The 23,618-nt window shown below is 51.5% G+C and overlaps 1 protein-coding gene across 2 annotated transcripts in view; it reads right to left on the reverse strand.

The window, feature by feature from the left end:
- Positions 1-3,297: 3,297 nt before the first annotated feature.
- The window catches only part of ZNF618 (zinc finger protein 618), a 142,289-nt gene continuing 121,968 nt past the window's right edge, over positions 3,298-23,618 (reverse strand). Inside the window, exons 10-15 of one of the 2 annotated variants that reach the window (XM_012721577.1) lie at positions 18,622-18,861; positions 15,981-16,064; positions 14,026-14,070; positions 13,035-13,112; positions 5,367-5,468; positions 3,298-4,871 (exon numbers count right to left, since the gene is read on the reverse strand). In XM_012721577.1, the coding sequence (XP_012577031.1) occupies positions 3,355-4,871; positions 5,367-5,468; positions 13,035-13,112; positions 14,026-14,070; positions 15,981-16,064; positions 18,622-18,861 (2,066 nt within the window). In that variant the 3' untranslated portion in view covers positions 3,298-3,354. The remainder of the gene's footprint in view (positions 4,872-5,366; positions 5,469-13,034; positions 13,113-14,025; positions 14,071-15,980; positions 16,065-18,621; positions 18,862-23,618) is intronic. The other variant, XM_012721578.1, reaches the window with a different exon arrangement.

Raw genomic sequence — 23,618 nt, forward strand, 5'->3', positions numbered from 1 at the left:
TGTGCCGTGAGCCCCCAGCACGGGCACTGCAGTTTCCTGCTGTCAGCGGGAGGAGGCACCGTGGCACCTGGGAGCGAGAAGGTGGCGGCGTGAGGCACCAGCCCACCAAGACTGGGGTGGCACTGCTGCTCCAGGTGAAGCCCAGACTGCCCGACCCCAACACTGCATCAGAGGACTGCCCGCACTGGCCTCGCCCTGAGCTTGGGCTTTGGTGGTGAAGCTGACTTCCTCCGACCATGCACGCAGGGGCGTCTCCCCTCCGGGGAATCACATGACTTGAGGCTAGTGGTGTCCAGGTCGGCAGGTGCCAAGAACACAGGAGGAATGACCCAACTTCCAGGCCCACCCATTCCCAGAGGCCCGGGGTGGAAAGCCGCGACGTGGTCAGGGCAAGGAGGCCAATGCCAGGTGCTGCCGGGGGCAGACGTGGAAGCGCATTTCGCAATCCTTTGGCTGAACTAGAATTTGGATGAGGTGGATATTGCTGGAATAGGGGGCCAGTGGCTGGACCGGTGAGATCTTTGGGTTTTATTAAGCTGTTCACTGCAGGATTTGCCCTGGGGGAGCTTCCTGCAAGAGCAGAGGGAAGAAGCGGGCTGGGGCCACCTCTCCCGGTGGTGACACCAGCTTCTGGGGAACTGGAGCGACCAAGCACGTGACCTGCCATCAGTTTCTTGATGTGAGGCAGCCACATACGCCTGCAGAGCAGAGGACTGAACTGAGGCGGGAAGAACAGAACAGGGAGGGACACGTATGACTGGATACCTAGTGTTTAGTAAGACTTACTGGAATTTTCACCTGGAGTGTACGGGGAAGCACACACCAGTTTAAAGAGAAGAACGCCAAGTCTTCTGTATGCATGTCTGGGCTTGCTCTCTAATGGCTTTGCAATAAGAAAATGCTTATTTTTGAACTGGCCCAGGAAGGTGGCAACACCAGCCCCGCTCTGGCAGAAGGAGAGAGGAAGGATGAGCTCCAGGGCTCCGTCCCACTGACCAGTGGCCAGCTCTGGTCTTCCCTCAGCAGCCAGGCTCAGGGGCCTTCTGCTATAGGTATCTGCCACTTAGCAGCAGCCCCCAGCCACCTTCTGGAAGGCCCCCAACAGCCTGGTTGAAGTTTGTTCATGCACCCATATTCTGCAGGGAGAGACTTTAGATGACTGGCTAGATTTTTCTTCTCCCCAGCTCCAGTGCAGATGGAGGCTCTTCTGATGGCATGACCCCCATGGGGAATGTTTTGGAGGAAACCTGCAGAACTTCTCCAGGAGAGGAAATTGAAATGGCCCACCTTGATGCATTTCAGTATGTCCAAGACTTGCAGGCGCAAGCTGGCTTCGTGCTTACGAGGCAGAGCAAATGGGTATTGTCCTCAGGGAGTGTTCTGGTCCATGACCCTAAACATCCTTGAGTTTTTCACCAACTTGACTCTTCAGCATGGACCAGAGGGGAGAGGACTGTTGTACAGTGCTTCTTGAAGTCGAGGTATCTCACAGTTGAGTAATGCTTTATTACCAGGAAAAGATGGAGTGAACTCAGCCAACCCCAGGGCGGCAGGATGTGTGTTTACAAATAGCTCTCCACGATGCCGGTCATTCTCAGTCTGAAACCCCTTGGCGTGACCTTCTCTATCACTTAGCCTTGGGGACAGGGACCATCAGCTCTTTCCCACTCAGAGGTGGGGAGAGGGTTGAGCAGTGACCCTGATGGAACCACCTCTTGTAAGCGGGAAAAGGTTCACCCTCTTAGCATCTGGACCAAGCGTCAGAACCCAAGTTGCTCACAGTTGGGGTAGCAGGAGAGAAAAACCTAAGGATATCTTTCACAGTCAAGCTGAATAGGTTCTATCGCCACCCCACTCTTAAAACGTCAATCATTTGGCCCACAAGGCACCGTGCTCAACGACTGTCCCAGAAGGAGGGCTGAGGATATTGTGGGGGCTCCTGGGCCCCAGGCAAAGGGACCACTGGAACCCCCACAGCCCTGGAGAAGAAGGGGAGCTCACGGTTCTGAGGTGAGGGGGGGGCGTGAACACGGATCAACTCAGGAAGCCCTCTGAGCTGGGCGTCAGTGACGTGGCGAGCAGTGTAATGCACTCTGGGTATATTAATCAGACATTCGCAGTACCAGACACAGCCAGCCAGGAGGGGGGCGTCCGCCTACATTCAGAACTCCTGAGCCACATGCTTCCCCTTGGCTGCCACCTCCATAAATCCTGTGAGTCCAACCCCACTCCTGGTCTCCAAACAGCACAGCCAAGTTCACGGTCTTGGCTGTTCAAATACACGAAAACTGGACTGTACAGGAGAGGCTATAAAAACCCTAGGATACTGAATATGCCACTGAGATGAACTAGTTTACAGTGTGACTTGAGGAACAAATAGGGCACATTAAAAAAAAAAAAAACAACCCTCCAAAACATAAGTTATTGACATTCAGTGCCTCCTAGCAGAGTCTAAATCAAATTTGGGATTAAAAAAAAAAAAGGTAAAAACGGCTAAAATGTTAGGGGAAAAGTTAAGGAGTGGAGACAGTCTCTATATGTCTTTGAAAAGTGTCCTTTTCTTCTATCTTATATTAAAAAGCAAAATGTCAGCTTTATATTCTTAAAGTCTCCTTTCCTGATATGGGGAGATAGATAGGTGTGTTTCTAAGGCGGCTGCCCTGTGGCCCCGAAGGGCGGCACGAAGGCAGCAGCTCAATGCCCTGAAGGTGAACGAGAATAAAGTCCAGTGCAGAAACTGTCCATCTGATGCAGTTTGGAGAATCCATGGCAGAGCAGCCGGGGAGGGCCGGGTGCAGGGCAGTCAGGAGGACTTCAGGGGAGGGGTGAGGGAAAAAGGGGGAGCAGAGGGCGGAGGACAGAGAGCGTCAAGTCACTTCAGATCTCAGCTGCCTGAACATTTTACAACATCAGCTTTCTACCGATCTGCACACCTGAAAAAGGAGTCTGTAAAGCCCCCTTCGGAGAAAAGGAGGTGAAGCGTCTTCCCTCTTTCCCACTCAGCTTTCCTGACACACCCAGTTTAATGCACACGCGCCCACGCGCAGGCGTGTGGACATGCACCAGGGGAGCGTGTGTGTGCATGCGTGCCCGACACCCGTGGCCCAAGCCCGACGCCCCACAGCCCTGCCCGCGGGTCCGGGCATGGCTGTGCACGTGGGGTGTGCCCACGCGTGCACACACACACACCGAAAAAAAGCACTTAAGTTTCCAGGGGGCATTTATAATGAGGTCCACAGTGTTTAGAACTTAAAATTCCTTTTTCTTTGTTTGCGACAGTGTTGTGTGTTTTGTTCCCTAGTGGTCTCTTATTTTTTCCTTTTTCTCTCTTTTCTCTTTGCTCTGAGTCAAGTCTTAAAGCATGTTGGATTTCAGAAACATGAGTTTGTTCATATCTTCTGGACTGAGCAGTCGCCTCCTTTTGATGAGAAGAGCTTGTTCACACATATTTACACAACCGCTCCTGGCCCCGACGGCCGGAACCGCTAGGAGCCAGAAGGCCAGCTTGGCGAGTTTTGTGTGCTTTTGGGTGACGCACGACCAGTACTGGAAGAGATCGGGGGTGGCCTGGAAGAGGGGCTCCTGCAGGTAATCGTATACCTCGTTCTTCCCCAGCCGATCGTCCTCCTGAGCTGCGGCGTTCTCGCCGGGGGCCGAGCGCGGCTTCTTGACGGTGGGCTCGAAGTCGGCCTCCTCGGTCCAGGACTCCTTCACCTCGTTGATGAGCTCACACACCTTGCCGATGATCTCCTCGTGCTGGTAGGGCGGCACGGGCCGCAGCTTCTGCTGCGGGTCCAGGATCATGGCCACCTTATGTGCCGGGTGCACCTTGAAGTTCTCCTTGAGCGCCTCCAGGAACAGGTGGCACAGCTTGCTGATGGTGCCCGCGTCATTGGCCTTGGCCGTGAACAGCTTCTCCAGCCGCACGTAGGTGGGCAGGACCAGCTGCAGCGTGGGCTGGCTCTCGTTGCTCAGCTCGATGACGGCCTGTTTCACGGGCGTCAGGATGGCCGCCAGGTTGCTCAGCAGGTGCTTGTTGAGGCTCTGGATGAGGTTCATCTTCTTGGCCCGGCTGTAGAACTCGCAAATCTGCTCGTAGCGCTCATGTACCAGGAGCAGCGAGTCCGTGACCGAATTCCAGCAGGGCGGCGGCGAGGTCTCCTCCAGCGACCCGAAGGTCTCCTTGGCCAGGCCGGTGGAGCCGGCCAGGTCCTCGCACACATTGAGCAGCTCAATGACCTCGTGCATGCTGCGGGCCTGCAGCGTCCGCTTGCTCAGCACGCTCTGCACCACCGAGTTCAAGGCACAGGCTGAGCAGCGAAGGCACATGCCGGCCTTGGAGAAGGCGGATGCGCTCACCCGGCAGTCCGTCACGTACACGGTCCTGATCTCTGACATCACGAACTCCGACAGCACGTTCTGCACCCAGTGGTGCACCAGGTCGCCGCTGTCACGAATGTCGGCCCCCTTCACGCCCAGCACGTAGCTCTTGATGTGGTTGCCCTCCGCCTGGTAGGCCGTGAGGATGTAGCAGGAGTCGGGGCCGACACTCTGCGAGTGGCAGGTGACGCCGATGCCCAGGCAGGCGTTGCTGCCCAAGGCACACGTCACCTTCACCTTCACCTGGTTGTACATGCGCGGCAAGTGTTTCAGCGCCAGCGTGTTGAAGTTACCCAGGATCTCAGTGACGGAGAAGGCCCCGTAGCGGGCCCCGCTGTCCACCAATGTCTGGGCCAGCTTGAGGAATTCCTTCCCGCTCACCACGCTCAGGGCACCAAGGTCGGCACACATGACCCGCAGCAGCCGCTCTGCGATGTTCTGCCGCTCCTTCTCGGGGATCATGCTGTTGGGGGTTAAGCTGCTGGTTGTGGCTGGCAGGGGACAGAGAGAGAGAGAGAGAGAGAGAGAGAGAGACAGGATTAACCGTGGCGCTCACGCTCCTGGGTCTGGCAGCAGCCTGAGACTCTGAGCATCTCGCTGTGGGAACTTTGAACAGATTTCACCGTGCACACAGGCTGGGGGTGTTGGCGGTGTGGAACGGCCGCTGACAGAAACCACTAGGGTACAAAAGACACGAGGTGGCAATGTCAGCAAAGTGGGGGGGCACCAATGGTGGAGCGGGGACTCCAGTTTGGGTTCTGACACCAACTTGACCCAAAATAGATCACCTCCTGCTGCCCACCCACTGGGGTCAGAATTCCCATGAACAGAGTTTTAGGTGCGAGAGTCCTTGGGAAACCATCATTCACGGTCGGGTGCCATCTTGGGAGGGACGGCACCGTCTGGGGACAGCAGCGGACAGCGGGGCGGGAGGAGCGTGGGGCAGGCCTCCTGAAGGCCCAGGCGGAGGCTGGGGAGACACCTACTGTTATTGGCACTATTCCTCTGGGCCTGGGGTTTCCACTTCTCTTCCACAACAGCAGGCGGTGACCGAGACTGGTTGGAGGCGATGTTGTTCTCATTGTCCGCTGTGGAAACAAAAGGGCACAGGGCATGACCCTGCAGCGCGAGAGGCTGGTCCGTGAGGAAACACGAGGTGAGCTCGAGCATGGGCGTGAGCACAGAGCATTCTCAGGGACTCAGGCCTGGGTTCAAATCCTGGCTCCTCCTTAGACAGCTCTCTTAAACTCACCAAGCCACATTTCCAGCATTTAGAAAAATGAAGCCGGCACAGAGAAGGAACCATCTGCTGAAAGGACTCGGAAGAAATCGGGCAGGAGAGAGCTGACTGAGCACAAGCCTGGAGGGAGACAAGCTCTCTGGGTGAGGGGTGGCCGCGGTGTGGTGTCTGGCTGGGAGTCCCCCCGCCCCCAACAATGTTCTCGCTCTGAAATGGGGGAAGAGTGCCAGGGAGACCCCAAGTGGCACCCTTGTTTCTTTAAAGCATATTTTTAAAAAGACTGATTTATTTGTGCATATAAGAACTGGGGCACAGGCCAGAGGTGCAGGGGGTGAGAGGATTCACCAGAGACAGAGTGGGGAGCAGAACAGGCAGACTAACTGAAGGATGCAGCTGAGGGGAGCAGCGGGCAAGACAGGAGAGGTCTGCCACACCATGTGGGTCGGCTCCCTGGCTGGGGATCTAACTCCTGCTGCCGTGGCTGCGGAGAGCTTCACAGTGCTGTACTTTAACCCCTTGCGCCACCAAGGAAGTCCCTACAGCATATTTTTAAAAACTTTTCTTTAGCATATTTACAAGACTTCTAATCCAGCAAACAAAACCAAACCCACGTTTGACATGACTGGTATTGTGAAATTCTCTGGCCTGAATGTGAGACATGGAAACACAAGTCCAGATAAAGGGATGGATTTGCGTAAGATCACGACGGTGGCCGCAAGTCTAGTGGCCTTGTTCATGCATTTCCCTAACATTTTACCAGCACAGATGCAATTTTTTCATTACTGGCACACACCTCGTCAGCTGTATTCACGGCTACTCCTTGCCTTTAGAATCAGCCTGTGTAGAACTAGGGGGGGTTACATGCTGTTAGCACAGGCAGCCACGTAAACCTCTGCCTATGAAGAGCCACAGGTGGATCACCCACACTCCAAGTCCTGAGTTTGGGGGCTGCACTGCTGCTGTTATTACTGCTCTGCCATGAAACCGCTTGTCTAACCTTTGAATACTGCTCCTTTGCCTTTCTGGGGTGGTGGTGTTCCTGTGGGTTTAGCTCCTTGATACAATATCTTAAAGGTAAGAATTCACAGCTGAGGATGTGAGGCGTCAACGACACTTTTCAGAGCTAGCAGTGGCTTCCATTCTTTTCAACTGAAATCACCTTTATCTCTCTTTTTTTTTTTTTTTAAGATTTATTTATGCATACAAGAACTGGGGTACAGGCCAGAGGTGTGGGAGGTGAGAGAATTCACCAGAGGCAGAGTGGGGAGCAGAACTGGTAGACCTATTGCAATACACTGCTGAGGGGAGCAGCAGGTGAGACAGGAGAGGTCTGCTGCACCATGTGGGTCACCTCCTTGGCCGGGGATTGAACTCGTGCTGCAGCGGCTGAGAGTCACTTCATTAGTGCTGTGCTTTTAGCCTGCTATGCCACCAGAGAGGGCCCTGAAATCACCTTTTTCTTTTGTGAAATAGATGGAAGGGGTCAAATGACCAAGAATATATGGTAATCCTCAATGTGTGTGCATGTGGTAACAGAACATCAAAGCCAACACTGAGAGAAATGAAATGAAAAACAGAAATTCAGTTACAGTAGAGATTTGAGCTCCTGTCTCTTAGAAATTGTTTTTGAAAGAAAAGAGGAGGAAAATGGAACGTAAACACAGAAGTGGACATAATAATATAGTCTAATAAACATGACTGGGTTCACAGAAAAAGGACATGGGGGAGAAAACATGTAAGAATGGTTCTGACCATAGCTGAGCTAAACAGACGTCAATAACAAAAAAGATAATCGAGGTAACTTACAACTATGAGTAGGAGACATTACACTTCTAGATAACTCAGGGACAAAAGAACAATCATGAGGGAAATTAGAAAATGTTTTGAATTAAATGAAAACATAATGGTGACATTTCAAAATGTATGCGCTCCAGGTAAAGCAGGGCTTTACCCAGTACTGAATAGTCAGATGAGACAAGAACAGTTTATGATCAGTATCACAGGTTTCCACCTTAATAGACCTAAAAAGGAAGAGGACATTGATTCTAAAGTCAGGAGTAGAGAGGAAATGACACAGATGAAAGCAAAAATGAATAAACATAATAATAGAAAGATATGAGCAAAATGAACAGATGGTTCTTTATGGGAGAGAAAAAAAAATCAACAAAATGGATAAACTTTTAGCCAGAAAATCTTTTTTTAAAAACAGCATACAGAGTGTAATTATCAAGAATGAAAAAGGGGATATCATTCTAACTCCACAGATGTTAAAGGATTAAAAGTGATTAACAACTTTATGCCAATAAATTTAAGCACTTAAGTGAGGCAAACAAATGCCCGAAAAGCCCCAAAGCAGCACAGGTGAGCCCAGAATAAATAACCTGAAATAGTCTTATATCTACTGAAGAAATTAAGTTCACAGTGAAATAACCTCTCACAAGGAAAAATCTCCTTATGGACTCACTGGTGAATTTCATCAGTTTAAAGAGGAAATGCTACAAATGCTATATAAATTCTTCCAGAAAATGGAAGAGGAAAGAATATCTCCCAAATCAGTTTATGAGGTTAGTATTCTGTTCCAAAGCCAAAGCAATACATTACAAGAAAAAAAAAAGTAGAGACCAAGATTCCTCATAAACACACATGTAAAAATCCATAATAAAATCTTAGCAAGCTAAACATAGTGACACATAAAAAGAATACATCATGATTAAGTGAAGTTTATCCCAGAAATGCCAGTTGGGGTTAATTATAGAAAACCAATCAGTGTAACTCCCTATACTTAAAGGAAAAAAAGAAGAAAAATCATCTCCATGGATATAAATGCACATTAAAATGTGGCAAAATTGAACACTTACCCAAGATACAAACTCTCAGTAAACTAGGAAGAGAAGGAAACTTCCTTAACCTAATAAAGGGCATCTCAAAAAACCTTCAGGCTCCTGACCTGATAGAAATAAAAAAGATTATAAGGAAATGCCAGGAACAAGAGTTCCCACAAATTAGATGAAATAGACAAATTTTTAGAAAGACATAAACTACCATGAACTAATAAACAGGAGAGATGATTTCCCAATTCATTTTATGAGATATTATTTTGATATCAAAACAGACAAATAACAAGAAACCATAGCCTGCTCTTCCTTACAAAGACTGACAGAAATATCCTCATAAATTAGAGCAGAGGAAATCCAGCAACAAATATAACAAATTATGCTCCATAACCAAGTGGGATTTAATCCAGGAATATACGGGTGATTTAGTATATGAAATCAATGTAACCTATCATATTAACAGAAAAGAGGACAAAATGCACGTGGTCATAATTACCTGACAAAACCACACACCCTTGCATGATGAAAACACTCAAATAACTAGGAACCAGAGGGAACCTGATAAAAGGAAACTATGAAAAACCCATAGCTAAAATTACCCTTAACGTCTACGGTCAAGAACTAGACAAGAATGATCGCTTTCATCTTGTCTATCCAACAAGTATTAAAGGTTCTACCTGGGGTAATTGGGTAAAATAAGAAAAACAGGGCATCCTGAGTATAATGGAAGGGGTAAAATTATCTCTCTTGGCAGGTGATATGATTGTGTCTATAACAAAAACTCTATGAACACACCCACAAACTCTTAGAACTAGAATATGAGTTCAATAAGGTTGTGAAATACAGGATCAATCCTATGCAAAAAATAAAACAACAGTAAGTACTCCAAGATTTAATTTATGAAGACAATGCCACTCATGATTGCTTTCAAAAGAACAAAGTTCTTAGGAAGACACTTGCAAAATGCAAGACTGAAAACCAAAAACATGCTGAAAGAACTCAAGGATTTAAATGCAAAGACATTTCATGTTTATGGATCTGAACACTTAGCATTACTAAAATGGCAATAATACCCAAGATGATCTAGGTTCAACATAACACCTACCAGAATCCTGTTTGGCTTTTTGGTAGAAATGAATGAGCTGATACTAATTCATGTAGAAATGCGAGAGACCCAAAATAGCCACAAAAATACTGAAAAGGAACAAAGTTGGAGCTTTCAAAACTATAACAAGCGATAGTCATGAAGATAGTGACTGCTGGCAATGAAGCAGATCAATGAACAGAATCCAGAGACACCCTCATGTTTATGGCCTTCTGACAATGGTGCTAGAAAATTCAATGGCGAAAAGAAGATTCTTTTCAAAAAATGGTGCCGAGACAACTGGATAACCAAGTATAAAATATTAAGTTGGACCCTATCTTGTACCATGTACAAAAATTAATTCAAAATAAATACAGACCTACTCATAGAGTTAAAATTAAAAACTCTTTCAAGGAAAACAGAGCTAAGTCTTCGAGAGTTTGGGACATGCCATGACTCCTCAGGACACCTAAGTACACACCATGAACTTCGTCCCCATGGATTTCACTCATATGAAAACCTGCTGTACTTCACAGTTCAGCATCAAAGGAAGAAAAACACAACACAAACGGGAGAAAATATTTGCAAATAATCCCTATCTATCTGGGAGATAGACAGAAAAGCAATGGGTCACCAGTCCATCCCTTCCGATGGCTAGAACCCAAAGGCTCATAACAACAAGTGCTGTCAAGATTGTGAAATCAACACTGCTGGGCACGGAAACATGGTCCAGCTACTTTAGGACACAAGCCACCAGCTCCAAAAATGGTGAGACAGAGTAAGTGAGTCGGCGTTTCCTTTCCTGGGTCTACAACCCGGAACAAAAAACCATGTCCATACCAGGACTTGACCTGAATGTTCTTAGCATTGGTCAGACTTGACCTGAATGTTCTTAGCATGGTCATTCCTAATAGCCACAAGCTGAAGAGCCCTGAATATTCTGTGAAGAGGCTTGATTTGTAGCGTGAGCTGAAAATGAGGTTGACTCAGTGTGCTGCCCCCACCCCAAAACACACACACACAGACTCATGTGTGCACAGCCTGAAAACAAAGCCAGACTACAGGTGTCCTCCATGAGGGGCCCACACCACAAGGAGACTGCACTCATCCCTGCAGGGAGGTAGAAGGGAGGTCCTTTTTGCTGGGTCCCATCTTAGTGCACACCATGGCCTCCACCTTCACTCTGGGACCCAGCTCAAGATGAAACGATAAACCCAGGGAGGAGAAGGTTCTATCCACAGATTTAACCATCTGGTGAATTCCTGAAACTGCACTGCCAAAACATTTGCTACCTGATAAGTCCCCAGTCACTCTTAGGTGCAGTTCTCTGGATCGTAATTTAAAGGGGGGCTGGAAGAAATGACTCTGAAGCAACGTTGGCTCCACTAACCCCCGCCTGCCTACCTGGCTGAATGGGGTGGTTATGCAGAGGGCCAGCTCTGGAGGCCCTGTGAGAACTGGGTTGCTGGGTGACCATGCAGGGCCCGGGGCCAGCTCCCAGGTTCCTAGCAAACCTCAATTTCCGCATCTGTCAAGTGGTGCTAATATGGGCAACTTAACTCCCAGCGCTGTTCTGTCCAGCTAATACGTGTGAAACTCTGCCTAGCAGCACAAATGATGTTAGATACTTTCACGAGCTGCGCGACTTTGGAGCAGTCCCTCTGTTGCGTCATCTCTGTAACACGGACGAGTCAGACAGCAGACAGGCTTCTTGGGGAGACTTGATGAAATAACCCTGCCTGACCCGGAACGAGGGCTCGCCACACATGCCCACCTTCCGGATTACTGCCACCAAAGCACGCTCCAAAACTGTCCTGGGGCAAGACCGTCTTTCCTACAGCACAGGCAGGAAGTTTATTAATGGGAATTACCCTGTGCCATTCAGCAGCCTCTTAATGAGCTCGGTGTTATTCGAGGCTGAGCCCCCTTATCAGCAGCGCTGGGAGCCGCGCAGATCATGACGCTTAATTTCTCTCTATGGAGCCAATCCTTTAATCCCGACTCAGCCTGGCTGGGATTCAGCCTGGCTTTGCACTGGATCGCGGGCGAGCATTCTCTGCCAGCGCTGGACCAGAACAAAGCAGCCCAAAGGAAAACAAGTGGACATGCTGGGGGAGACAGTGCCCTCACTGGCTGGATTTGCATTTTAATGGCCTACACCCACAGGCGGATGGACCAGGAAGCACCTCTCTCCCCACCTAATTACCTTGGGCTCCCAGAAGCTGGCAGGGCAGGTGGGGGGTGGAGGTACCTGAGGGGGACTGTCCTGGGTCCAAGAGGAGTGTAGGGGTGTCCACCTGTCGCGTCAGCCGTCCCCCTGCCTGCTGTCACTGGTTGTCCACATGACTGACCCTAAATGCCCAGAGCTAGCCTTCAAGGCCTTCAAAGGTAACGGGGGTGTGGCATGGGTGAGTGGGAGGTGGGAGACTTGGAACCTTAGGGTGAGGAGGGCAGGGGGAGTGTGCAGGTTCGAGGGTGCTTGTTTCAGGCTGCACCACCTTCCTTCTTCAGGACTGGAATTCGCCTGCCAGTGCTGCACTCTCCTGACTTCAATGAGTCAATTAGAAACTAGTTATAAGGCCCTCCCTGGTGGCGCAACAGGTTAAGACACAGCACTGCAAGCTAGCTGCAGCGGCTTCAGTTGTGAGTTTGTTCCCCCGCTCTGGAGCTGACCCACATGGTGTAGCAGACTGCCCTTGTCTCGTCTGCTGCTCCCCTCAACAGTGTACTTTGTTGACCTGCCTGTCCTGCTCCCCACTCTGTCTCTGGTGAAGCCGCTCACCACCCTGCACCTCTGCAGGTTCTGCATGCATACATAAATAAACCTTTAAAAAAATAAAGTTACAGCCCACACTCCTTCCCCACCCCAGGCCCACCAGGCCCAAGATGGGGTGAATTAATCCCTAGAGCACAGCAGACACCCAATAAATACTTGCTGAATAAACGAATGAGCAAATGGATGCCTAAGGGCAGTCACACTAACAGGACAGTGCCTAGCCTAAAAGATAGCCTCGTCCTTGTGAACTCTATGGTAGTCAGGCCAGACCTGGAAGGTTCTAGAAGAGTAACAAGAGTAAGGACAACCCCCACTGGGGCTGGCGGGCACTCTCTTCGCGGGCCTTCCAGAGTAGGTGCTACTGTGACAAAACCTAACAGAGCAGGTGTTTGAAGGGGGTGGGGTACAGGCTGAGGGTGCTGGGAACGGAGCCGGCAAGACGGCAAAGTCACTGAAGAAAGGTTGTCCAAGCAGAAGGGCTACCCCTCGGCTGGCAGAAGAGCAGGGCCAGACGACTTACCAGAAATGACAAGCCTACAGGGTGGGGCCTGAAATCTGTGCCTGCACCCTCCCTGGTGGCTCTGAGGCATGCTTCAACGAGGACAGTGCTTTGCGGGACGAGCATTTGCAGGACTCTGCTCTGAGATGCTCAGACCCCTGCTGCATCGCTCCCTGCAGGTGCAAGCCCGGTGGGGCAGGGATGTGGGCGCGGCCCCTCACCTGCGTGGGACTGCATGTGCTCCAGCAGGTTGTTGTAGAACTGGAACTGGATCCCACAGGCGCCACACGTGTAGGGTTCTGGCGGAGAGACGAAGCAGCCGTGTTAGGAGCCGAGCGCGCCCGGGTATTCTCTGCAGGTCTGCAGAGCAGCGTGGGAACCGGGAACCCAAACACACACCGGGGTTCCGCCCTCGGAGCTGTCTGCACCCCCACCACTAACTACGTTGAGAGAGGCCGCAGCAAGGAGGGAGCAATGAAGAGGGGCTGTGTAGATACAGAGGCCATCGGAGCCAACGAGGCAGGTATTTATTGAGTGCTTACTGTATGCCAGGCGTGTTCTGGGTACTGGGGATGGGTGCGGAGGACAGAGGACCCCACCAAAGGACCTAGCTGTCTGGGGGCAGCGGTGCATCTGGTCCTGCAGCCTCTTCTCTGTCATGGAAGCACAGAGGGCCGCTGTCCACTGAGCAAACATGGAAGGATGCGAGGAAACAAGACAGCAGAATCGGTGGGACCTTGAGGGTGGGGGGCGAAGGTAGAGAAGGCTACAGAAGAGCTGGAGGAACAGGGGCTGAGAGGAGGAAAGGAAGTGGGGAGCGGCAGGGCAGGAGGGTGGAGGAAGAGATAATGCAGGCTGGTGCCCGTGACCGCTGACCACAGCACTCAAGTCGGGGCCTGGCACGGGGCAGAGAGGAAGGGAGGAAGGAAGAAGGGGTGCAAGGAGGAGAGAGTGAAGAGAAGCGGAGGCTGGCTGAGGGGAGCTGGGAGAGGTAGCTGAGGCCGCCCAGGGTTGGAGTAGTGGAGCACGCTTGCTAAGGTCAGCGCACTTCCCCGCTGGGCCCTGGCCAAACTCCTCCTCCCCCAGGGCTGGAACTTCCTTCTGCCTCCAGCGGCCCCGTCTGCCCTGGCCCAGGTCAGCTGCTCCAGGAAGAGCAGACTGAGTTCACTCCCTGCCCTGCCCTCTCCAGCCCCCCTGGAGACCGTCACTTACTCTGTAGGAGAGGGAAAGGATTGGAAATCAGGGGACTTGCAGTTTCTGCAAAAGAGAAACAGTTTAGCTAAGTCTCTCCCGGCGCTCTGCTCTGAGCTGCCCGTCAGTATTTCTCTTCTCCAGAGGGCGCTCTCACCCGCTGGGGGCATCTGAGAGCCAGACTTGTGTCCCGGGCTGGGGCTGGGTCCTGGGCAGGGCAAGGCCAGCTGGGGTCATCTCGAGGGCACCCTCTATTCTAAGAAAGCGTGTCCACGGGGCGTCAGTGAGGAAGTACCACGTGGTTGCCCATTTTGGACAGGGAGCTGGCAGCTGCTTCCCGGCGCTGGTGCCAGGGTGGGAACACTTGGCAACAAACACCAGGGCAGCCTGCTTACTGGGGCTCCCCGATGCTTCCTCCCTTATGAGGCCGGGCCAGGCAAGCCTCCAAGGCAGGAGGCAGCTGCCCGACAAACTAGGCCGGAATCCTGGCTCCACCACTCACCAGCTGGGACCTGGGCCACAGCCTCTGTGAGCCGCATCTAACGATGGGCTGACTCACAGCAAGACGCACCCCAAAGGGCCGCGGGGAGGATGGAGACAGACACACACAGCTCCGAACACGTGCAAGGCACAGAGTAAGCGCTCAATAAATGGCGGCTGCCGGAGGCGGCAGCACTTCCCACGGCCACTCCCAGTTCTGAGTAACAGCTCTGGTGGAAGGGGGGGCACGACCACGGTGTGGCCGGCGGGTGCCGGCTCAGCTCCCCGCAACCACCGTGCTTCTCTCTACCCGGCCCTGGTGGCTCTGGGCAAGCCAAGTCGTGGAGAGGCCGTGCAGGTTGTATTGCTCACGAGGGCAAATGGAAGAGCTTGGAAAATCGATAGGCTTGTGGCAGGGCTCATGTTCACATTCTGCAGGGTCCCCCAAGCACTCCTCATCAAATCACTTAGATTACTTAAAAAACAACTAAAAAAAAAAAAAACTACCACCAAAAAGCCCTACCACATGAGCGTGTGACCCGGGCGGAGAACTGGCTGCGGGCTGAGCCTTGGAGAAGACGTAAGTGACCCACCTGTAGGGGCAGCTGGGGTCAACCCTCAGCTGGATATTGATTCTGGAGCCGGGGGGGTTCTGCAGAGGCCCCCACCTTCAAGTCTGTGCTTCTGGACGTTTTATGAAGCTCCTGACCACTTTTCTCATCTAGCTGCACCCAGGCAGTGCCTGGCATGGTGCCAGGCATAGGCCAACACCTATTTGGTGAATTAAATTTCAACTATGCAGGAAAGCACGTAACCAACGGATCAACTCTTTCCCATTCTGACGGCCCATCATGGTGTGGACTGGCCTGTTGTGCCTTTCTCAGACCACCATGGCCGCCAGCTGGTCCTGGGTCTGCTTGGGGACAGTGGCCTTTGAGGGCTTCTGTTTGGGGACAGTGGCCTTTGAGGGCTTCTGTTTGGGGACAGTGGCCTTTGGAAACTCTCAATTCAAGGCTCTGCCAAGGTCCTCACAGTGAAGCCACCAGGGGGCGCCAAAGCACTGCCAGGAGCCTCAGGGAAACCCTGGTGGTGGCCTTTACATAGAAAGAACCAGGTCTCTGGCTCGCAGGTCACAGCGCTCTGTCCTGGAAAGACTGGTGACATCCGCTCTAGGAAACACAGTGACCCAGGCCCAACCCTCGGGGAGATCTGAACAGATATAGAAGGCTTTGGAGAAGGGGGAGGGCCTGTCTTCACTGGGGACACGTAGTCCCTTAGACCGCTGAGGCCAGAGGAATCTCTTTGGAAGCAAAGGCCCTCCCACGGCTGCCTGGTCCTGGCTCTGAACTCTCTGCCCCCGGCTCCCCGCCCCCCAGTCATGCCCACGTGTGCTGTGAAGACCCCAGTCCACAGAGCGCCCGCTGCCCCGCGGGCAGGAGCAGATGGAGGCAGAGCTGCAGGCCCGGCGCGTGACAGCTGTCTCGGGGCTCACTCACCGCTGGAGTTTTGGGAGCTGCTATTCGTCTCTTCAAAGTGGTTTTGTGCTTTGCCTTCTACTCTCCGACTGAAAGCGCTTTCTGCTGGGTGGGGAGATGAGAGATCAAGGGAAAATGATGGTGACTGGTCAGCACTGTCCGAAGGGAGGGGCAGGTCAGAGGTGGCCCGAGGCAGGCACCCACCCTGAGCTGGGGAGCACCAAGGCTTTAGGCTGTGGGAACTAGCTCGTGGGGGGCTTCACACCACACCTGCTGGCCCTTCAGGCTCAGCTGAGTGCCTAATACAAGACCCAGAGGATGACCCTGTGGGTGCCCATTAAGGGTGGAGGTCTGGGGGTGGGGGGGGGCTGCTGTCTGAGCACAAAACTTGGCCCAGTGAGCATATGGCAAATGGGCCCACTGGGGAGCCACATTTGCAACACTAAGTCAGTCAGCCCTTCCCCCCTCCAGTAGTTCTCTGCCAGATTCTGCTGCCTTGGGCCCCGCAGAATGTGGCATGTGAATTCAGCGCCACATGTCACGGGAGGCCAGGAGGGAATGTGGGGAGGTGAGTGCAGGAGTGAGACCATGTGAGGATTGGTCAGGGATCCCAAGTACCTTCTGGACCTTGGCATGCAGAGATGGGGTCTCCCAGGTAGAAAACACTACTCAGTCCCCACCCTGCCCACAGAATGTCAGAGCTGGAAAACGGCTTGGTTTTCCCAAGTAGTTAGGGGCACATGGGATGCTGGCTGCTCTGAGAACGGTGTCTGGGAAGGAGCCGATTTGGAATGAGCCGCCCACCTGGTCCCCTTCTTAAAGGACAACGGCCTCCCTCAATCCTCCCAACAGCTCTATGAAGTCCATGCTGCTCTTCCCATTTTACAGGTGAAAAGTGACAGTGTCCTTGCTGGGGCTGGCTTCTCGCCCTTAAGTTGGCACGGAGAGGAGAGTGCGCTGGGGAAGACCCTTCCTTTTTATAAAAGCAGCTGGGAGCGGGAAATGATTCCTTCTCCATCTGAATCCTGTGTGTGTGCAAGGGGGGCGACCTACCTGTGGGGGAGTTCCCTGCAGGCCAGGGAACGTATTGGAAGAACCCAGTCCAATGAGGTTGCTTGCTAGTCCTTAACTCTAGTGCCCTGTTGCCCAGCGGACAATGCCAACTTTCACAACTGCCGATCCCTGCCATGGGCACCCCTGGTTGAAATGCAGCAGGTGGGACTGGAAGTACCACAGGAGACCTGCCTGTTGCAGAGTGACAAGGGTGCTGGCGGCTTTCAGCTCTAACACACAGGCTCCTGCTCATGACCTTGTCTTCCTCTCTGCCTGGCTGATCCGGGCAAGCGTGAATCCCTCAAAAAAGCCAGAGGCAGGCCCTGGGGCTCACTGGGGCCACACCAACACAGCCCACCAAAAGGCAGTTCTCTCCAGGACCTGGTCCTGTACAAACCCTCAACCACAAGGTGAGGGTAGAAGCTGGGCCAGAAACCACCAGAGACGAGCTAGGGTGGTCAGTCTGTTTCTAACTTAGGACTCCTGTTGCGAAAATACAACAGCGACTGGCTTTTCTTAATACAGTACCTTAAAAACCATCACCTTCAGGGGTGATTATTTTCCTTCTGGGAAATCTAATGTGTCTCTAAAGGTCAATGGAAGGCCCAGGGTCCCAACCCAACAGCATCCTATCCTACAACCTACAGGTACAGGCCGGCAGCCTCCGCTCTTTCCATTCAGCGCTGTGAGGACTCCTCATAGCTGGTACTCAGCGCAGTATGTCTTAGCAGCTTTCCGGGGGGAATGCTGTCTAGGAACATTTCGTGCCTGTTCACCCATCTCAAGCCAGAGGCCTTTCCCTCACAGACTCAGCAAACCCCAGACTCGGCAGCCATTTCTTTCCCACCGGGCATAGCCCATGGAGCGGTTTCACATGTAAGAGGAGGTAGCGGGAGGTGGAGAGAGCAGAACTCCCAAGCTCTCTGCTTCGTGGAGAGCAGCTCTTTGTAGACATGAGCTTTCAGACTGGGTTTTCTGAAAGGTGCAAAGTCATGCCAAGAGGGTCCGGCAGGTGGTGTAAATGGATGAGCTGGGCTGAATGTGAGACGGACAACAGTGTGATCATGATGAGAAAGGACACCTGCCATGTGGCCACTGTGCTGGGGAGGAAGGACGGAGTGGTGGGGTCTGTGGAAAATCGGAAGCACTTGCTCGACGAAAGGCGGCAGCTGTGACCCAGCCCCAAATCAATGCTGCCTGCCAGACGGCTGGAACGTGGGTCTAAGGCCCCGGGGTTGACTTTGCAAAGTCAGCTAGAAAGCGAAAGTTTCACATAAAATCTCCTGACATTCAAATGTTAGCAATGAATTGGAGGGAAAAAAAAAACCGTTTTAACCTCTTGGGCCAAGACTTGGGGACACAACTGCTCTCCTGTTGAAAAGATAGTTTGCAAACCATCTTGCATGACCCTCTGATGTAGGGTAAGAAAAACTTGGCTCAGAGAGGGCCGGCGGCTGGCCACGGCCACAGGCAGCCAGAGGCCGAGCTGAGACACTTCACCCCACCTCCACTGTCGCTCTCGCAAGGGAAAAGGACCCCAGGCACAGCTGTGGCAGGTGGGGAGAAGGGCAGGGAGGGGAGGAGGTGCGGGGTACATAGGCCATGGTACCTGCGGTCGCCTTGCTCGCTGGAGATCCTGAATTTGGAGTGCGGAACGTCTGGGTTTGGGTGGCTGGAGGGGTGCGGTGTAAGAGGGTGGCACATCGGACCACGGAGGCCGGAGCTTTTTTCCCCGACTGGTTCGTCTGGGTCTTCGCTGCCACGAAGCGTGGAGATGGGGACACCTCTGGATGTGAACACTCAGAGCCCGTGTCTGGATCATCCGGTGGCTCCCACCCGGGGGCGGTACCTGAGAGGGTCACGCTCTCAGTCCCCCCGGGCCTCTTGAGTTTGCTCAGAGAGTGGCCTCTGCGGCCAGAGCCCCATGCTCGAGGAGTGAAACCTCCTAGGGTCCACAGAGAGCCAAGGCTTTCGCTCCCACCCTGTCCCAAGAAAGCGGGAGTCTAGAATGTTCCCTACTTCTCCTCAAGGGAGACACTCAGCTAACTGGAGGCCCCTGACCAGCCCACTGTGTGGGTCACCCCTAATGCTAGCGCAGCCGAGGTTCTGAGTGTCAAAGAACCCGGCCTGTGACCCACGCTTAGGACACCTGAATTAGTCAACCCAGGTCTAACTACATTTTCTAGAACAGTTCCTTCTAAATTCCTTTTCCTTCCAAGGTAGGTGGGCTTGGAAGTAAGAGCGGGAAGCAGAGAGGCAGAGATAACTGGGGTTGACTGGTGGGGGCAGGGGGAAGTGTAGGAACCCAGTGCCTCCCTGAGGTTTTAGGGGGTGAGGCTGCGAGGGGCCCCCTGGGTGTGGCAGGGAACTGTTGCTCTCGGGGGACTCGGCCTGGAGATGACACTGTACTGGACTAAGGGCAGTGGTGCTGGGGGCACTCGGGGACATCACATCAGCCTTTCCCAGACGCCTGCCTCCCTCACCTGGGTTCTCTGCAGAAGTGGGACTCCCTGAGACCCCACGCTGATACTCAAGTGGTCTCCACCCCCATGGTCTTGGGCAGGCAGCAATGGGTCTCTCACACAGCCTGGGCCAGGATGACCGGCATGGCCACACTGCCACGTTCAGAACAAGAAGGGAGGAGGCAGCGGCCTTTTCGCAAGTAAAGGGCTCCCTTTGGTGGACTCACAGAATCCACAGGATTTAGTAATGGAGCCACCCTAAAAGGAACCATCTGGACCAGAGTCTGGCCAAGCACCCAGCACGGTCCAGTGCTCCTGTGTTTCTGGGGACGGAGGAGTGGCCCCTACTTCCAGGACCGCATCCACTTGATCATACAGTACTCTGCCCATGGCTTTCAGAACCAAGAAGCTAAAAGGTGCCCCCTGAGTCTCCTCGCTGCCGCCCCGGCAAAGATGAGGAGCCGGCCCCATGAAGTGGGACTCTGCCATGCTTAGTTCCCAGCTGGCCACGGAGGTGAGTGCGAGACTCAGGCAGTGGCCCTGGCCCTCTGGAGGGTCACCCAGCCACACAGAGGTGCCAGAGGGCTGGAGCTGCAGTGATGGTCCCCTAAGTAAGCCCTGGCCCACTGTCAGAGCCCTGGGGAGAATCCCCAAGGCCTTGGTCTGTGAACACAGGGGCCCCCCACTCCCTCCAGGCCCACTTTCCAGAGTCTCCCTTTCCATCCAGGGATGGCAGAGATCCTCGTGGTGAAGGGTGTGCCCGGTGTCCCCTCAGCCTCCCAGACCCCTGCCTCAATCAGCAGGGCGGCTCATCTCGTAATTTCATTGTTCTCAGTCTCAGAATAGACCACCAGGCATCTGGTGCACCATCTGGTTTCTCCCTGATGCTCAGGTTGGGAACGGCAGCTGGTGCTTCATTGCACTAGCAACAGCATCAAGTGTACAGAGCGGTCCGCTCACCTCTCCATCCGGGCTCCTGACCTTTGTGTCCCATGGCCTAGGACTCTTCCCTCTCTTGCCTTGAGTCCTCTCACTTTATCTCTACTGATCAAACCTACCAACCTCACAAGGATTTTGTGAGGATCCATAAGCACCTTAAATGGTAAACTGGTCTCCAAATGTGAGCAGCCATTAATGGTGGTTTTGAGATAAGGAAGCCAAGGCCAAGATGGTTCATGCATTTCTGGCCACAAAGGGTTGGTGCCAGGATGGATCAACCTGTTGTCTGGTCAAGGTCATGCAGTGTCCTACTGCACTGACCTGCACATCCTGAGGACAGGGCACAAGGACCAGAGACTTGCTGGAACACTGAGCACGCTGCTTTCCCTCCTAGGTTTTTCCTCTATATTGCACAATGGTTTCTACAAAAGCCTGTGGATCAGACCCTTCCATAGTCTACATTTCCTGCTGCCGAGATCCTGGCATTCCACGTGCGAGCATCCCATCCCTTCCCTATCGAAGGACACTCAGGGACACCCATAAAGCACATGACAGAAAAGCCCCAGGGGTCACCTGCTAGCTCCAATCACTCAGCCAGGACCTGTCACATTCTGCAGCAGTGGAAGCTGCATGGCTTCTGTAGTTGCTGTTCCCTGTCTTCAATGCTCTTCCCTTCCATTTCTGTCTGGATGCACTGCTGGTCCTACATCTCTCCACTTAAACTCACTTCCTCTGGCAGCTCTCCCTGACACCCCACCTGGTCATTTATTCTACAGTCCCTTTTCCTTCCAAGAATTGGTCAACACTGATGATGACGTGGGATACGAACTTTAGGTCAACGTCTCTTTCCCTGTTGGCCTGTATGCTGCATGAGGGCAAGACTCTGCCAGATAGGACAACTATGTACTCAGTGCCTGGCACATTCCCTGGCACACAGGAAGCACTCCACAGATATCTTAGTATCAGGAAGTCAAAGAATGGCCAGGGAAGTGAAACTCAGACCCACTTAAGCAGAGCACAAAGACAGGATGCCCAAGGGAAGACACCAGAAGCTGCTTCACACATTATCTTCCTTGGGCCCCCAGGGTCTAAGGCAGATGGGGGCACAGAAGTGCAGAGAAGTATGGGCACCGCTCTAGGAATGGAAAGCAGGTCAGGTTGATCCTGGATGAACCTCTGGGCTCCTAATTCAGTACCCTCAATAGTTTGTTCCATCTGTTGACCTTAGGTGGAATGTTTTTGGGCTGGAATTCCTACTTAGGCTTTCACCAAAAAGGGAAGATTTTCAGAGAGACTGGCAGACTGTCCTTGTAAGAAACCCATTTGATATTAAACAACAAAGATTAAATATGAGGGGTCTATGATTTCCTCTTTCTATAAAAACTGAGAATTTGCCTGAATTCACAAAATACAGGATCCAAATGCTCCAATATAAGGATTGGAAATAAGTAAGCATGAAGCTGAGAGGATGAGAAACCAAGGGGTGTTCCTAAAAATTTACTAGGTGGTAGGGTGAGGGGTTATGCATTCAGGGTAAATGGGAATAGTGTGTTCGAAGGCCAAAGTGGGAACAGACGGGAGACATGATGCAAGGTAAGTCGAACGTGGGAAACTTTGTGGATTTGAATCTGAGAGAGAGTTGGAGACTTTACACTCTGGCCATGATGAAATAGCTGGTGTAAGACCAGTCCTCCCCCATATTCAACTGTAAAGCTGGGGATAATACATGAAACAAATTTTCAGACCTTGAACAGTAGGTGGATCAGGACTGTGGTTCGTGAAGGAAGACCTGCCGTGTGCCCCTGGTCACTCCAGCTCTCTGCCTGGAGACACCTCTGGGCCACGGTACAGAGGTGGAGCCCAAAGGAAACACTGCAATCCTGTTGAACTGAGGAGACATTATCGGCGTTCAGGGCTTCTGTGGTGGCTGGAATTTGCAGGGTAGAATAACAAAGAAGAGGGAATCATATAATAAAAGAACTCCAGGAATGTACAGATGGGCCCCTTAAAGTCTCTGGCTGGATGCCAAACTGATTTGTGCAGAAGGAGTCTGCAAAGCCTGGCAGCAAACAGCTACTGAGGGGCAGTGAGATGAATGAGGATTCAGAGGTCACACAAGGTGAGGTGTCTGAACTCCCACCTGCCAAAGAGAGAGCTTGCTGAATGCTTTGACTATTCAGATGAGATCCAGAAAGTCCATGCCATAGAAGGAGACTTTAACCCTAGTAATAAGGACTATTCTAGACCTAGGCTAACCAGCTCAAAAAGTCAGACTTTAAAATATCAAGCTGATATCTAAGTAAAACCACTAATTACCAGAGAAAATTTATGTTTCAAAGGAAGACAACAAAATCTAGACAGTCAACAACACAGCATCCACAATGTGCAATATGGAACAAAAATTATTATCAGGCAAAATAGGAAAATGATATTAATAATCAAGAGAAGAAAAAATCACCACTGGAACCACACAACAATGACATGCATGATGGAATTAGCAGGTAAGGACCTTGAAACGGCTATTGTAAATATGCACAAAGATTTAAAGGATAATATAATGAAAACATGATGGAAAAAGGAAGATGGAACTTACACAGATAAAAAAAATCATTTAATAGATTTTCTAATAAAACAGATTAGAAACTATGGGAGATGAGATTGGTGAATTTGAAGACAGAACTAGCAAAGAATCAAATTGAAACACAGAGGGAAAACAAAGCTGAGAAACTGCATAGAATTTCAGTTGATATGTTCATCAATCAGTCTATTATAATGTAGAGAGAAAAAATTCTCAGCCTTGAATTTCCTATCCAGAGAAAATATCTTTCAAACAACAAAAACATCCTCAGTTAAGAGAATGTTTAACCTACAGATCTATATATAATATAAGAAATGTTAAATGAATTTCTTCAGGTAATAAAGGAAATGATAAGATACTAAATTAAAATTTATGTAAGAAAAGGAAATTGTTTAAAGAAAAAAGAAGAGCTGTTGGGTTTATAAGATGTAGGCATATATGTATAAGAAAAATACAAAGTATAGGGAGGCAGTAAAAACTCTCAAGGTTCTTACATTGGTATGTGATATGTTATGGTATAAATTCAAAATAGGCTGTATATATTATAAACCACAGAGTAACCATTAAGAGTACTGTATCACTAGAAAACAGGAGAAAAATCTTGATTAATATTAAAGAAGGTAAGAA

The sequence above is a fragment of the Condylura cristata genome, unplaced genomic scaffold, assembly GCF_000260355.1.
Source record: "Condylura cristata isolate star-nosed mole 26May11 unplaced genomic scaffold, ConCri1.0 scaffold00006, whole genome shotgun sequence".
Lineage (NCBI taxonomy): Eukaryota > Metazoa > Chordata > Mammalia > Eulipotyphla > Talpidae > Condylura > Condylura cristata.